Source organism: Gymnodraco acuticeps, unplaced genomic scaffold (assembly GCF_902827175.1).
Source record: "Gymnodraco acuticeps unplaced genomic scaffold, fGymAcu1.1, whole genome shotgun sequence".
NCBI classification, from domain to species: domain Eukaryota; kingdom Metazoa; phylum Chordata; class Actinopteri; order Perciformes; family Bathydraconidae; genus Gymnodraco; species Gymnodraco acuticeps.
This window is the reverse complement of record NW_022992250.1, coordinates 2,428,574-2,444,615: the sequence shown is the minus strand read 5'-3', so window position 1 is coordinate 2,444,615 and position 16,042 is coordinate 2,428,574. Positions and strand designations below refer to the sequence as shown.

Genomic DNA, 16,042 nt, shown 5'->3' with positions numbered 1-16,042 from the left:
GTTTTTACTCTAGTTTTGTGTTTTGATCTTGTCACTTCCTGTTTTTATTTTGAAAGTAATCTTTCCTGTCATTCCAGATCCCACATTTCCTGCCTTTGTGTGTTTCCCGCCCGTGAGATTGCTTGGCCCTGCCCTGATTGTTTTCACCTGTGCCCATCCCCCTCACCTATATATAGCCCTGGTGTTTCTTTGTTCCTTTGTCAGTTCGTTATGTTTCATGTCGTGAGCACCTAGGCCTTTTGACTCCTGATACCTACCTTGCGATTTAGACCTTTTGCCAAGTGAGTTTTTGTGTTGCTGTACAACTTAGTTTTGGCTGTTTAACTACTTTCTATTTTTTGAAAGTACGATTTAGTTTTTGTTATTAAAGAACATTCTATTTTTGGACAACTGTCTCCGAGTCCTGCTTGTAGGTCCTGCGTCCTGTGTCTCGGTTCATAACAGTACGAACTGACCAAAATATGGACCCAGCGGATTCAGAGACAGTGAAGATAGTTCTGCGAGCTCAAGGAATGAGACTACACCAGCAAGAGGAGCAGCTGGGCGCCATCAACCTGGGGATGAGGGACCTGACCGGCCGTCAGGAAAATGTTCAAGCCTCCGTCAATACTCAGGTGAATCACCTTGCCGAACAGCTGCACCGTGTCCTAGCTCACCTGTAAGCTGGTTCATCCCCTCAGCCTCCTGCTGTTGCTCACACACCAATTGCTCCAGCTGACCATGTGCCACTCCATGCTCCACTGCCTCGTCTGGCATCTCCAGAGCGATTCTCTGGAGATTCCGGTGACTGTCGCCCTTTCATTGTTCATTGTGATCTCCATTATAAATATAACCCTGCTGCATTCCCCACTGATCACTCTAAAGTGGCCTTCATGGTGAGCCACTTAACGGGGAGAGCAGCGGCCTGGGCTACGTCCGAATGGGCGAGAGATTCACCTACCTGTAATTCTCTGGATGTATTTACAGACACTCATTACATTACATTACATTGCATTTAGCTGACGCTTTTATCCAAAGCGACTTACAATAAGTACATTCGACCAGGAAGACACAACCTTGAAGAAAACAGAATCATATAAGTACATCAGGTTTCATAGAGCCAAACATTTCAAGTGCTACTCAACTGGCTTTAGGTAAGCCAGTCCTTTATTAGTATAAAAGTGCTTCGTTAATAGTTCTAACGCTCGAAGTGGAGTCGAAAGAGATGAGTTTTCAGTTTGCGCCGGAAGATGTGCAAGCTATCTGCCGTCCTGATGTCAATGGGGAGCTCATTCCACCATCTTGGAGCCAGGACAGCAAACCCACGTGTTTTCGCCGATGGGAACTTGGGTCCCCCTCGCAGCGAGGGCGCAACGAGTCGTTTGGCTGATGCAGAGCGTAGTGCACGCGCTGGGGTGTACGGTTTAACCATGTCCTGGATGTAGGAAGGGCCAGATCCATTCGCAGCATGGTAAGCAAGTACCAGTGTCTTGAAATGGATTCTAGCAGTTACCGGAAGCCAGTGAAGGGAGCGGAGGAGCGGAGTGGTGTGGGAGAATTTAGGAAGGTTGAAGACCAGACGAGCCACTCTCACCAAGGTGTTTAATCGCACGGCTCCTGGAAGGGAGGCAGCCAGAGCACTGATGCAGATTAAGCAGAGCCAGCGCAGAGTATCGGACTATGCCATTGAGTTCAGGACCCTTGCAGCAGATAGTGGCTGGAATTCTTCAGCACTGCTCGACGCCTTTTTGTCTGGTCTTTCGGATTCCATTAAAGACCAGTTAATACCTTTGGACCTCCCAGAAGACTTGGATTCTGTCATTGCACTGGCAGTTCGAATAGACAATAGACTGGCCGAAAGACAAAAAGAAAGGTTCAAGAATGTGGCACGTCTGCCTCGACACCAAGGGGACACACCAAGCCATCGTCCCGCCTGGAGACCTCCTGCCGATACACCTCCTGATAGAAGAGTGCTCCCTAGTGTCTCAGAGGAGCCCATGCAGTTGGGTCGGGCAAAGTTGACTCCGGAGGAACGTCTTCGGCGCATTCAGGGGGGCAGGTGTTTTTACTGTGGGGAGCAGGGGCACCTCCTGGCTTCTTGTACAGCAAAAGATCGGGCTCATCAGGGACGAGGAAGACCCTGGTGAGCCGACTGTCATCTGGATTCCCTCCTCGTACGTTGACACAGGTACAAGTACAAGTAGACAGACATGTTTTAACTCAGGGGGTTCTCATAGACTCTGGTGCAGATGAAAGTTTAATGGATTGGGGGTTGGCCAAGAAGTGGAACTGTGTGGTAATTCCTTTGAAGCAACCGTTAAAGGCCTCTGCTCTGGATGGTCGGTTATTGTTTACAGTTACCCACTGTACTATGCCCATTGAAATAACCGTAAATGCAACACATACTGAACACATGACTTTCCATTTGCTCAGCGTCCACTTATTCTTGGTTACCCATGGTTAGTCAAGCACAACCCACACATAGACTGGAGATCTGGGAGAGTTAAGGGATGGGGAGAACACTGCAAGCATTTCTGTTTGAGAGACAATAAGACTGGTGACAACACTCCCCATGCTAGAAGGATTGAGACCCAAGCTGATGTTTAGATTGCATGTACAGAAATGACTGAGGCTATCCAAGTACAGGAGCAAGATTTCCCTGACAAGTCCAAGGTGCCCAATTGCTATTGGGACCTAAAGGAGGTTTTTAGTAAAGCCCGAGCCACTGACCTGCCACCACATAGGCCTAATGACTGTGCTATAAACTTGGTACCTGGCTCCCCCATTCCCAAGGGACGCCTCTACTCTCTTTCCGGACCCGAAAGGGAGGCCATGAACAATTATATTGAGACCTCCTTGCAGGCCGGACTCATTCGCCCTTCCTCGTCACCGGCGGGAGCGGGCTTCTTTTTCGTAGACAAAAAGGATGGATCACTCCGGCACTGTATAGACTACAGCCCTCTGAACGCAATCACCATCAAAAACAGGTACCCTCTCCCACTCATCTCCTCCGCCTTTGAACTTTTGCAAGACGCCAACATTTTCACCAAACTGGATTTAAGGAATGCTTATCATTTGGTGAGAATCAGGGAGGGTGACGAATGGAAGACTGGATTTAACACACCTAGTGGACACTGAGTACCTAGTGATGCCTTTTGGCTTGACAAACGCACCGGCAGTGTTTCAGGCCCTCATAAATGAGGTGTTGGGGGACTTCCTGAATAAGTTTGTGTTTGTATATCTTGATGACATTTAGATTTTTTCTCCTGACAACATAACCCACCAGCAGCATGTCCGTCAAGTCCTCGACCGCCTGCTACAGAACCAACTTTATGTTAAAGGAGAGAAGTGCGAGTTCCATGTCCAAACCACATCGTTCCTGGATTTCATCATTGCCCCCGGTCAAATAAAGATGGACCCTGCCAAGGTCAGTGCCGTGGCCGAGTGGCCAGTTCCTGTCAACAGGAAAAAACTACAGCAGTTCCTGGGGTTTGCACATTTTTATAGACGTTTCATCAGAAATGTCAGTTATATTGCTTCCCCGCTACATGTACATACCTCTCCTCCTGTCCCTTTTTGAATGGAACTCCAAATCTGCTAACGCTTTTCAAGCTCTAAAGGAGATGTTCACCTCTGCTCCCATCCTCACCATCCCAGATCCACTTCAACAGTTCGTGGTAGAGGTGGATGTCTCTAACCTCGGAGTCGGGGCAGTTCTCTCTCAGCGGGCTGCAAAGGATAATAAGCTCCATCCCTGCGCTTATCTCTCCCGTAAGTTGTCCCCAGCGGAAAGGAACTACGACGTGGGCAAACGTGAACTACTGGCAGTGAAATAAGCCTTGGAGGAGTGGAGACATTGGCTAGAGGGGGCCGCTCAGCCGTTCCTGGTATGGACAGACCATAAGAACCTTGAATACATAAAAAAGGCTAAGAGACTTAATTCACGCCAGGCTAGATGGACACTTTTTTTCAGTCGTTTTGATTTTACCTTGTCATTTAAACCTGGCTCCCAGAACACCAAGCCAGATGCCTTGTCCCGTCTGTTTGACCCTGAGCCTGCTGCCAAGGAACCAGAACCCATTCTACCACTGAACCGTGTGGTAGGAGCGGTAACTTGGCAGATAGAAAAAGAGGTGCAGCAAGCAAATGTTGAGAGCCCAGCACCTAGGGAGTGTCCGCCTAATAGGCTGTTTGTTACAGTGCCCTTACGCTCCAAGATCATTCACTGGGCTCACATGTCCTTGCTCACTTGTCATCCTGGGGTTAGAGGAACCATGTTCGCACTTAAGCAGCGTTTCTGGTGGCTGTCCATGGCTAAAGATGTTGGTGAATATGTGAATGCCTGTCCTGTTTGTGCTCGCAGCAAAACTTCTTCCAGGTCTCGGGCTGGGTTGCTGCAGCCGTTGCCCATTCCTCAACGGCCCTGGTCTGACATATCCATGGACTTTGTTACTGGTGTTGTGGAAATAATTATCATAAGACGCCAATTAGTAACATACAGGACAAACCTCGATGTCTGTTTACCTTCTTTAAGGACACAGGCGGCTTAGCCAATAATGTTATTGTTCCCATTCTGTGACCGGTCAATACTGGGATACAGATGGTCTGTGTTGTGGGTACACTGGGACACTTCCTTCTCTGTATTTGTGGACTCCAAGGTAAAATCTTCGAGGTCATAAGTGTCCGAGGCAAGTAGCTCTGTGTTCCCACACTGTTTAGGCTATCTCCTCAAATATGTTGTTTACTCTCTGCGAAACCAGTTAGATGGGCTGGCAAGAGAGAGGCTCTCCAGAATTGACGTGGCAACTCTACCGTGAAGTCAGAACCTCTGACTCTTGGACTTGTGATGTGAATCCTCCGGCCGTTTAACTCCAAATAAACCATCATGTGTTTGACATCAAAGCTACTGCTCTTCCTGAGTCGGTGACTCCCACTGCATAGCTACACAGAAGTTTCCGCTACAACTGGACTCCCGGTGTCTCAAGGTAATACCACTGTGCTAACAGTGGTAGATCATTTTTCTAAAATGACTCATTTTATTCCATTGACCAAGCTACCCTCGGCCAAGGAAACGGCGGAAATTATGATGGTCAATGTGTACAATACATGGATTTCCCAGGGATATTGTGTCAGACCGGGGCCCACAGTTTGTTTCCATGTTCTGGAAAGAGTTCTGCAGTCTCATTGGAGCCATCGCTAGCCTCTCCTCTGGGTATCACCCCCAGTCCAACGGACAAACGGAGAGATTAAATCAAGTGTTGGAGACATGTCTGATCCCTCATCGTGGAGCAAGCATCTAACCTGGGTGGAATACGCCCACAATTCTCTTCCCACCTCAGCCACAGGTCTGACTCCCTTCCAGTACGTCTTTGGCTACCAACCACCCGTGTTTGCTGAGACTGAAAAGGAGGTCTTGGTCTCGACTGCACATGCCCTGGTCAGACGTTGCCACCGCATCTGGGCGGCTGCCCGTCGAACCCTTCTAAGGAGTTCTTCTTCAATGAAAAGGGGGGCTGACCGACACCGCCGGCCAGCTCCAGTGTACCAGTCTGAGCAGAAGGTGTGGTTGTCCACGAAAGATCTACCCCTCCATGTCGCTTCAAGAAAATTAGCCCCCAGGTTTGTTGGTCCCTTTCCAATAACGAAGATTGTGAACCCTGTGTCTGTGCGCCTGCAACTCCCCAGGTCCCTGCGGGTCCACCCTACATTCCACGTTGGGAAGATCAAGCTTGTCAAGGAAAGCAATTTGGTGCCCGCAACTAAACCTCCGCCACCCCCCAGAATTGTTGATGGTGGCCTTGTTTATACGGTCAAGAAACTGCTGGCAGTCCGGAGAAGGGGACGTGGCAAGCAGTTCCTCGTTGACTGGAAAGGCTATGGAGCAGAGGATAGGATGTGGATCCCTTCTCGCTACGTTGTGGATCAGGAGTTGATCAGGGATTTCTACAGGCAACATCCTAATCTGCCTGGGCCGTCAGACGTCCCTAGATGGGGGGTAATGTTGTGACTTGACAGATATCTTAGGTTTAGTTATGTTTTTACTCTAGTTTTGTGTTTTGATCTTGTCACTTCCTGTTTTTATTTTGAAAGTAATCTTTCCTGTCATTCCAGATCCCACATTTCCTGCCTTTGTGTGTTTCCTGCCCGTGAGATTGCTTGGCCCTGCCCTGATTGTTTTCACCTGTGCCCATCCCCCTCACCTATATATAGCCCTGGTGTTTCTTTGTTCCTTTGTCAGTTCGTTATGTTTCATGTCGTGAGCACCTTGGCCTTTTGACTCCTGATACCTACCTTGCGATTTAGACCTTTTGCCAAGTGAGTTTTTGTGTTGCTGTACAACTTAGTTTTGGCTGTTTAACTACTTTCTATTTTTTGAAAGTACGATTTAGTTTTTGTTATTAAAGAACATTCTATTTTTGGACAACTGTCTCTGAGTCCTGCTTTTGGGTCCTGCGTCCTGTGTCTCGGTTCATAACATTAACAGTGCAAGGTTTTTCATCAATGTACCAGTTCCTCCTCAAATACAGCGCCTGCTTGAAAATCCAGAGGTAAACAATGAGTTGAGCTACAGGTTTGATCGCCCATGCAATGGAGTCATTTCAGACATTTATGATGGTGAATCCTACAAAAAATGGTCAGCAGCTGGTGAGATTTTATTGGATGTTAATCATTTCTCATATAATTTTAACTCTGATTCACCTGTGTTCAAGTCCTCAAAGTTTTCGATTTGGCCCATTCAGCTTCACTTGAATGAACTTCCACCAAATATGCGATTCAAACACATTATTCTGGCTGGTTTATGGTTTGGTTCAAGTGAGCCTTGCATGCATGTTTTTCTTAAACCTTTTGTTGATCAGTCAAAGTTACTTGTATCCAAAGGAGTGTCTTGGAAAAAAAATGGAATGCAGGTCAATAGCAAAGTTATAGGTGTCTGTTGTGTTGACTCAAAGGCAAGGCCCACCATGCAGAACACAAAACAATTCAATGGTTACTTTGGCTGTGGCTTTTACCTCCACCCTGGTAACCTTGTGGAACGTCAAGTAAAGTACACAATGTGTGCAAATCCAAACAGTGACAGAGATGCAGAAGGAATGTTGGCTGATATGGAGTTGGCATTAATTGAACAAAAAAGTGTCCGGGGTGTCAAAGGCCCATCTCCCTTGATCAACATGCCACAATTTGATATTGCGTGGGGGTTTGTGCCTGATTATATGCATGCTGTGTTATTAGGTGTTGTCAGACAAGTGACAGAACTCATGCTAGAGGGCACCAATCAGCCATATTACATTGGCAGACCTGCAACATTGAGGGTTATTGAAAACCGAATCAGATGCATTCAGCCACCACATCTGATCACTCGGTTACCTAGACCATTGAGTGAGCGGAAATTCTGGAAAGCCTCTGAATGGCGGGCGTGGCTATTGTTTTATTGCTTGCCCTGCCTTGAAGGTGTACTAGATGGTCGCTACACCAAACACCTTTGCCTGCTCGTTACTGCTGTTTTTCTCCTTTTGAAGGACAAGATTCACTTTGATGACGTGAACAAAGCAGATGTAATGCTCCTTGAGTTTGTTGTGAAGTGTCAGTCTTTGTATGGGGAGAGTGCAATGACATCCAATATGCATCTCCTGACTCATCTGGCTAAGTCTGTGAAATTGTGGGGTCCATTGTGGGCACACTCCGCTTTTGTGTTTGAGAATGGAAATCTCCTTAAAATGGTGCATGGAACCAAATGTGTTGCTCTTCAAGTGGTCAACAAGTTCTTGCTGCACAGAGCTGTACCACATTTCTCAAAGCAGTATGCAGTCAGTGACTGTCCTTGCATTTTGTCAGGAGATCAATTCAAAAGTACAGAAATGTATACGCTACCAGGACACAACAGTTTTGGATGATGGAAAGATCAAACACCTCACACAACACGAAAGGAATGCCTTCCTCACAGCATTGATAGAACCACCGATTACAATTGTTCTTCACAACATAATGCCACACAAGGGTTTGGTCTACACAAGTAAAAACTATACCCGCGCCATAAGACGCAATGATTATTGTGTAAGTCTGACAAATGGACGCTCTGGGGAGATCGAGCAGATAATATCATTCAGCTCAGAAGCAGGAGCAGAAATTGCCATGTTCTTCAAACCTTTTGACACACAGACTAGGTCCTTCCCCCTTCCACAGGGTTATGGTTTTGTGCCTCATATTTTTAGGGTAAATGAAGGTACATCCTTGATCCACTTGGTTCGAGTTAATGATCTTGAACAAAAATGTCTCCTTGTGAAGTCCGCTGATGGAATGTACATATGCAACTTCCCAAACCTGTATGAGAATGATTAAAATCATATCATTGTGTATGTAATGTCTGTGCCTCTGGAAATTTGAATTGGTATGTTCTTACTGTTGTGTACAAATAACAGTTAAGCTATTCAGCATCGTAAAAGCAATTAACAGATTAATTGATAACATATGAATGTATAACTCAATAATTTAGGTTATAAACTATACTTAGTTAATGAGCCCAATGAGTTAATGAGTTAATGTTGGTTGTGCCAATGTAGATGGACCATGTCTCATAGTGACTTTTTAAAAGATCTATAGTTTTGAAAAATGCATTGTAAGAATATAAGCTTTATATATGCTATTACTCCTTATTTCAACCCTATATCATTGCAATTCTTTCAAAGAAATTCTACATTTATCAGAATATTAACTCTTTAAACTCTTGTTTACGTAATGCCATTGCTTGTGGGGTATTTTTTCTTTATGGAATAGATCAATGATTCACAAAAACAAAATGCATTTGTATTTGTAAAGACAAACATGAGAAATTGCTATATATGGTCGAAAATAGTAAAAAGCTACATTTTGAAGTCAATGTCATAATTATTTTATGCTGCAAGATAGATCTAATATTGTGTTTTTTAACAGGGTAATCTTTGGTGTGTAAGTGAATAAATGTATTTAATATAGAGATTCTATGAATTTGCAGTTATTTATGTTCTGTAAATGTATATAAACTGAAATATTGGTATATTTTTGTATTTCATGCCATCTTAATAATAATAGATTTTTTTTTTTTTTTTTCATACCATGTTACTGCATGGACCAGCATGAAGTCCATGCTGGTCCATGCTGGTATACCAGCATAACCACCAGCATGGACAAGCTTGAAGTCCATGCTGGTCCATGCTGGTTTTTTCAGCAGGGTTGTCATTTGTATTAGCCTTAATATGAAGTAACATTAAGTAACCCTAAGACTGAGCTGCTCTTCCTTCCAGGAAAAGATTGTCCCACTCTTGACCTAACAATCAACATCGGCACCTCAGTTGTTTCCCCGACTCAGACTGCAAGGAATCTGGGTGTGACCCTAGATAACAACCTGTCCTTCACTGCAAACATCGCTGCAACAACCCGTTGCTGCAGATACACGCTTTACAACATCAGGAAGATACGTCCTCAGCTGACACAGAAGGCGACTCAGGTTCTGGTCCAGGCTCTCGTCATCTCACGCCTAGACTACTGCAACTCCCTCCTGGCTGGTCTACCTGCATGTGCCATCCGACCTCTGCAGCTCATCCAGAATGCAGCGGCTCGTCTGGTCTTCAACCTTCCTAAATTTTCCCACACTACTCCGCTCCTCCGCTCCCTTCACTGGCTTCCGGTAACTGCTAGAATCCACTTCAAGACACTGGTACTTGCTTACCATGCTGCGAATGGATCTGGCCAATCGTACATCCAGGACATGGTTAAACCGTACACCCCAGCGCGTGCACTACGCTCTGCATCAGCCAAACGACTCGCTGCGCCCTCGCTGCGAGGGGGACCCAAGTTCCCATCGGCGAAAACACGTGGGTTTGCTGTCCTGGCTCCAGGATGGTGGAATGAGCTCCCCATTGACATCAGGACGGCAGATAGCTTGTACATCTTCCGGCGCAAACTGAAAACTCATCTCTTTCGACTCCACTTCGAGCGATAGAACTATTAACGAAGCACTTTTATACTAATAAAGGACTGGCTTATCTAAAGCCAGTTGAGTAGCACTTTAAATGTTTTTGCTCTATGAAGCCTGATGTACTTATATGATTCTGTTTTCTTCAAGTTGTATTTTGTTGGTCGAACGCACTTATTGTAAGTCGCTTTGGATAAAAGCGTCAGCTAAATGCAATGTAATTTAATGTAACCCAAAAATGTTAAACAGTAAGAGTAGTAGTCATATTTCGTGAACCCTTTGAAGAGTACTGTCACCGGTGTGATCATTCTATAATACACAATTTAAGCCCGGGGGAGAAATGCTAACGCTACATTAGCACCTGCGATCTTTTCTACTTCATGCTATCTGCACAAATGGTTGACATTAAACATTAAAAAGACCAGGCAGTTCAGAGAGAATCAAAGGAAGGAAGGCAGGCAGCTTTGCATGACATTCTTCTGGACGTGTTTCATTGTGGTGATAGTGAGGGTAGTCAATCGTTTTGTTGACAAGACAGTAGTGACGGCAGGGGCGGCGGGTACTGTAGGCTAGGGAAGGCTAAGCCTTCCCAAATATTTGTGTCACTGCATCCTGGTCAAATATAATGTATAATGCCACCTGTGTCACCTGTGCCCTGTACTACGAAGCCAGTTCAACAGACCCTGGATATGTTTGAGTTATCTTAACTAACCCTAACAAACGAGATCTCGCTAAGTGGTCCTACGACGCTGGTTATCAACTCGGTAAATCAAGCCAGGGTTTCTCTCCAGCTGAGAGCGCGTTCACGTGAAAGGGGCGGGGTTAGCTACATTTGACCAATCACAAACAGGGACAAGTGTACTGACAGCGCAGCGTCATACTTCATTAATGAAAAGTAAACTAATATTAGACAAATGTGAACTTTAAACATCCATGATTTAAACATATAATCCAGGATACAAGCCACATAGCTGCACCTGCAAGGTGAATACAGAACAACTGGTTAAAAAATAAATCAACTACCGAGTGTTTGAATGCGTCACTGTCACTGATATCACTGCCCCGTCTAAGACACGAGTGGATCTGACTTTAATTACATTTGAGTATTTCGTCAACTTAATGTGTTGCTTAAAATAATACTTCTGCATACAGCATGTGACACTGTAGGTGTTGCACGGCCAGATACGGCTCAAGAAGCTGACTCAGATAAGGAAATATTGTGATATTATATGATGGATGATCTGATTGATGATGTGATATGAATGATAAGTGCGACACGTCGGCGTCTGCTCTGCATACGGCAGTTTAAACTGTATTTCCTCTACCCTGTAATATGACTTGATAGATTTAAACTCCGCACACTGAGCTCTGATTGGTCAGCAGGCGGTGCTTTCACTGAGTTGATCTATTTTGTATATGCATACGGCAGTGTTTCTCAAACTTTTTCATACCAAGGACCACTTAACCAATAAAAAAACACTCGCGGACCACCTAACTCCACAAATATCCCAAAACACATCGTTTTTTACAAATCGCCTGAAAATGGTACAAACAAGTGGCAACATGTGTGATGAAGGTGTTTATCTGGGCTATATCATGCAATCGAAAGTGAAACTTAAGCTCGCTCCATTGCGGAGATATTCCAGTGAGAGTGCGAAAAACTTAAATTTAATTTATTTCAAATGTGAAATTTTACCAATATACTCACGGACCACTAGGGGGCGCTCACGGACCACCAGTGGTCCGCGGACCACACTTTGAGAAGCACTGGCATACGGCAGTTTAAAATGTTCTATTGTAGGCTATTTTTATTATATGTACAGCACTTTGGCTAGACCAAAAATCGTTTATAAATGTGCTATATAAATAAAACTTGATTTGATTTATATAGACGCCGGAGGCGGGCAGCATCAGGTAAAAAAAAGTTATTTAGCCTTCCCAAACCTGAGCCTCACGCGCCGCCTATGAGTGACGGCCATCTTGGTGACGTGTGTTGTTCTGCGAGACCAGAGATGTAGTTCATTGAGCGTTTCACACAAACAAATGTGTTACTTCATAGTTTTACGAAACATTTATTATTTTTTTACTTGCAAAATGATCTTTTAAATTGACAAACATCATATGTGTAATTCGTGGCAAAATTCAAACGGGATTGAAAGATAATCTTTCTCTCTCCATTGACTTCAATACATACTTTTTTCGAAATAAGGTCCCATGGAGGTCCACCGGAAGGGGAGGGACTTTGCCACTCTATAGCACATTTTTAATTTTTTACTTTTTTTCATATAGGGGTTGCATTGTTTGGACCCTCACTGTAGCTTTCCAGTAGCTAGTTGACCGGGTTATCCACCCAGGTTGTGATCCTTGAAGGTCCTAGATATCATTTCTGGTGGACAACCTTTTACAACATTCCATGTCTGTAAAATGAGTTTGCCCCCTGGGTAAACAGAGTAAATGAAACCCTATGGAGAGCTGTTTTAAAAAAAAAAGAAGCATATTCAAGTATCAAGCATAATTTACATTTGACTGATTATAAAATGTTTGGACAACCCTTTTTTGTATATTGTATTCGTTTTATTTGTCCCAGAGGGGGAAATGGGTTGCAGCACATCACAAAGGCATTTAAAAAGATAATACAATACGTCACAGATTAACAGATTAACACAGATTAAAACAAACAGACATAAGAAAACCAGATATCGGCAGACATGACAAGGGGCCTATAGGCCCTCATATGCGAAATAGGGGGGACAGGGCCAGATCAGCTGGGTAAACAGTGCATCCTAGCCATCATTTATTTAGGAGTTTGATGGCTTGTGGGACGAAAGAAAGCCCGGATCTGTTATTTTTGAACAGAGGGGGACGATATTTCCGCCCGGATGGCAACAGTTCAAAGTAAGAGGCCTCAGGTCACTCACAATATTGTGTGCCAATTTTAAAACTCTGTCTCTTGTATAAGTATTCTATATTAGCAAATGAGATTACTGTCAATGGTGAAATGGGTTTGTTCAATAAAGACATGAAAGAGTGTGTGTGTGTGTGTGTGTGTGTGTGTGTGTGTGTGTGTGTGTGTGTGTGTGTGTGTGTGTGTGTGTGTGTGTGTGTGTGTGTGTGTGTGTGTGTGTGTGTGTGTGTGTGTGTGTGTGTGTGTGTGTGTGTGTGTGTGTGTGTGTGTGTGTGTGTGTGTGTGTGTGTGAGATTAGCTTGAGCTCAGTGTTTTTGATTATAACTGTGACTTAGATGATCAGATCACATTTAATGACCGATTCATGCATTAAACAAGGAAATCCGGTACCACTTTCCCTTAGAAAGGGTTTACGAATAGTTTGTAATTTATTAATTAGGTTGTGAACACTTTATAAATCATTAATAAGCTTTTATAAGACATGAGATAAACAGGGCAACTGTGAACAGTTGCTTGCCAAATAGAGCCCACATTTATCTGTACTGCTAAGCATCATGGCTACTTAGCTTACTTCATCTTCTTCATCAGCCAGCATCCTTGGTATCTGTTGTTCACCGAGTTGATTCTCGCTAAGTAGCCAATATAAAGCCTAGTCATCTTGCCAAATAGTGAGCCTGTGTTGATGTATGAAAACTATGTTAGAACTGGTTTATAAAAGGTTCTTAATGATTAATAAAGTGTTTACAACCTAATTCATAACCTAATTATAAACCCTTTATGAGGGTAGTCTTATTGTAAAGTGGTACCGGAAATCCCAACGGTCCACATGTCCACAGGTTTTCATGCTACGGTAAATGGCCTGACATGAAAATAAAATATACATTCATTCATCAATATGTTTAAGATTATACAACATTAGATTAAGGGGCTTTTTTTTAATAAAATAAACTGGTAACTGCTGGACAGTGAAATCAAAATATTATAATGAATGCCTAAAGAGTGTGCAATAGCTTCGAGCAAATCACTCTTGATATATTCTTACTTTGCTCACTCTGTTTTTCGGTGAATTAACCAGTAATAAAGTTATGACAGTAAACATTTTAATAAAAGACACAGTTTATTTAGACTTGCTTGTTTGCCAGCTTGACCAAAGAGCACAACATGTAACAGTGAAATAATTTAAACACTACATAAATAAAACATCATGGACATATTATGGAGGAAATGTTTCTCTTTCAGGTTTAAAGGAAAATAAACCCTTTAGATGCAAACCATAACAGAGTGTCAGGAGAATGTAATCAAGTATATGTGTAAATGAAGATAGAGTAAAGCCTATTTATGTCTACAAAATGAAAGTAGTATACTGTAGGTAAATAGTTTGTTTTTCTTTAAATGTTTCCTTATTAAACCTTCAAATAGAGCCTATACCTTTTCAATGCATCCATTGTAGCATTAGGTAATCATCAACTACAGTTAGGTAAAAGAGTCACTAAATCATTGAAAGAAGGTAATTTTTCTCAACTCAATACATATGTCTATCACATTGAAACTTCACTCATTTGCTCTGAAACCATTTTGGTAAGGCCTTCAACACACCAACTGTATGTTTCGATGTATGTTTTTAAAAGCTAGGATATTAGGTACATAAATAAGGGCTTTTCATTTTTAGGGGTTAGACAAATCTTATTGTGTAAATGGAGCAGTATGGAGGACTACAATGTAAAACATTAGTATTTGTTTTTTGGTATCAGTACAAAAGATTTGTTAGAGAACTCATGAACTGCTTATAACTTAATAACATATACTAAGATATTAGTGACTGTACAGTGGGTGTACATTGGCAAACCATCATAGCACTGACATAGTTCTGTGTTTTGTTTTGATAAAGGAATTTGATTTACAATTCGCACGTTTTATTCCTAATTCACTTTAGTGGGGAAGGTGTGGGAGTACATGTGTTTTGTACCTCTTCGCACCTCAGGCTGATATAATTTCCTCAAAACATTTACGATGTAGACAAGTTGAAGCAGAGAGCGCCAGGTGTTGAGTTATGTGTCTATGGGTTATTAAATAATTTACCGAATTAAGGTACTACTGAGGGTGTGTTTACAGTGCATGCGTCTTTGCACGTTTGTTAAGTGTGTGTTTAACTTCGGTCCACTTCTGTCAGGCCACAGGGTCTCCTGAACTCTTGTCCTCGCTCGTGGATCCACTTATTTGACACTGATGAAATAAAAGAAAAGATACATATGAGGAACAAAAAAGCCTAGTCGGATTAGTCATGCATTCTAAACAAAAAAAACAGCCCTGTTCTCTGGGACGGTAAGACTCATAATGACCAAAGATTCACCAAATATTATTCCTTCCCATTCAATGTAATAATTAAAAACCGTGATGAATCTTAACTGTTACTTACCCCATTTACTTCCTACTAAGACAGGACAGGCTGCATGCCTGGTCCTATAGTCTCCCTCCCCACTCTTGAACAGATTGTACCAAAACACTGCTGTCCCCTGTGGAGAAATGGAACAAATTCACACATAAAGCTCACATATGATGTACAGGAGAGAGGAGACGATAGTTAAAAGACAGATGCTGGGCTACAGCAGTCCTGGAGCACAAGCGGCTTCACGCTGAGTGTGGATCATTGCAGCAATATGACCCGAGTTTCTCAAGCGGACTATTGGTTGCTTGAGAAACATATGCATATATACATATATGGTATTGATTGAAAAATACACAGAAAACAAAAAAGTCAATTCTAAGTAGAATGTAAAGTTGTTATAAGCCAGCAGGAGAAACGTGAGGGTCTACTTTGGGACTCAACACTTCGAGGGAAATGATAAGGTTGGACTATTGGATAGACTGATAAGCAAGAAATTGGAAAACAGAGGTCAACATTGGGACACAACAACTGTCCAAGGCCAATTGCAGTTTGTTTTCCAAGCTACAAGTAAAAAGACAGCTGCCTTCACAGAGAAAGACATTCAGATAAATGACCAGAATTATTAACATCACAAACAAGTGTTTGAGGAGCGTGCAAAGTACAAAGAAACAGCTTCTTGGCAAAAGAAAAGAAAATATATTTGACATCTACACACTGCAGAAGATAGAAGAAGAACAAAGTGTTGGCAGACACTTTGTTCTGGTAGACAGTTCCCTTTTGTCCATGGTATGTGTATTATGTTGAAGGGTAGCCCAAAGCACCA

General features: G+C 43.1%; 1 protein-coding gene across 5 annotated transcripts in view; it reads right to left on the bottom strand.

The window, feature by feature from the left end:
* Positions 1-13,931: 13,931 nt before the first annotated feature.
* Positions 13,932-16,042, bottom strand: part of p4ha2 (procollagen-proline, 2-oxoglutarate 4-dioxygenase (proline 4-hydroxylase), alpha polypeptide 2) — a 39,915-nt gene continuing 37,804 nt past the window's right edge. For all 5 annotated transcript variants that reach the window (XM_034206627.1, XM_034206631.1, XM_034206630.1 and 2 more), the window contains 2 exons: positions 15,250-15,346; positions 13,932-15,056 (listed from right to left, as the gene is read on the bottom strand). In XM_034206627.1, the coding sequence (XP_034062518.1) occupies positions 14,980-15,056; positions 15,250-15,346 (174 nt within the window). In that variant the 3' untranslated portion in view covers positions 13,932-14,979. The remainder of the gene's footprint in view (positions 15,057-15,249; positions 15,347-16,042) is intronic.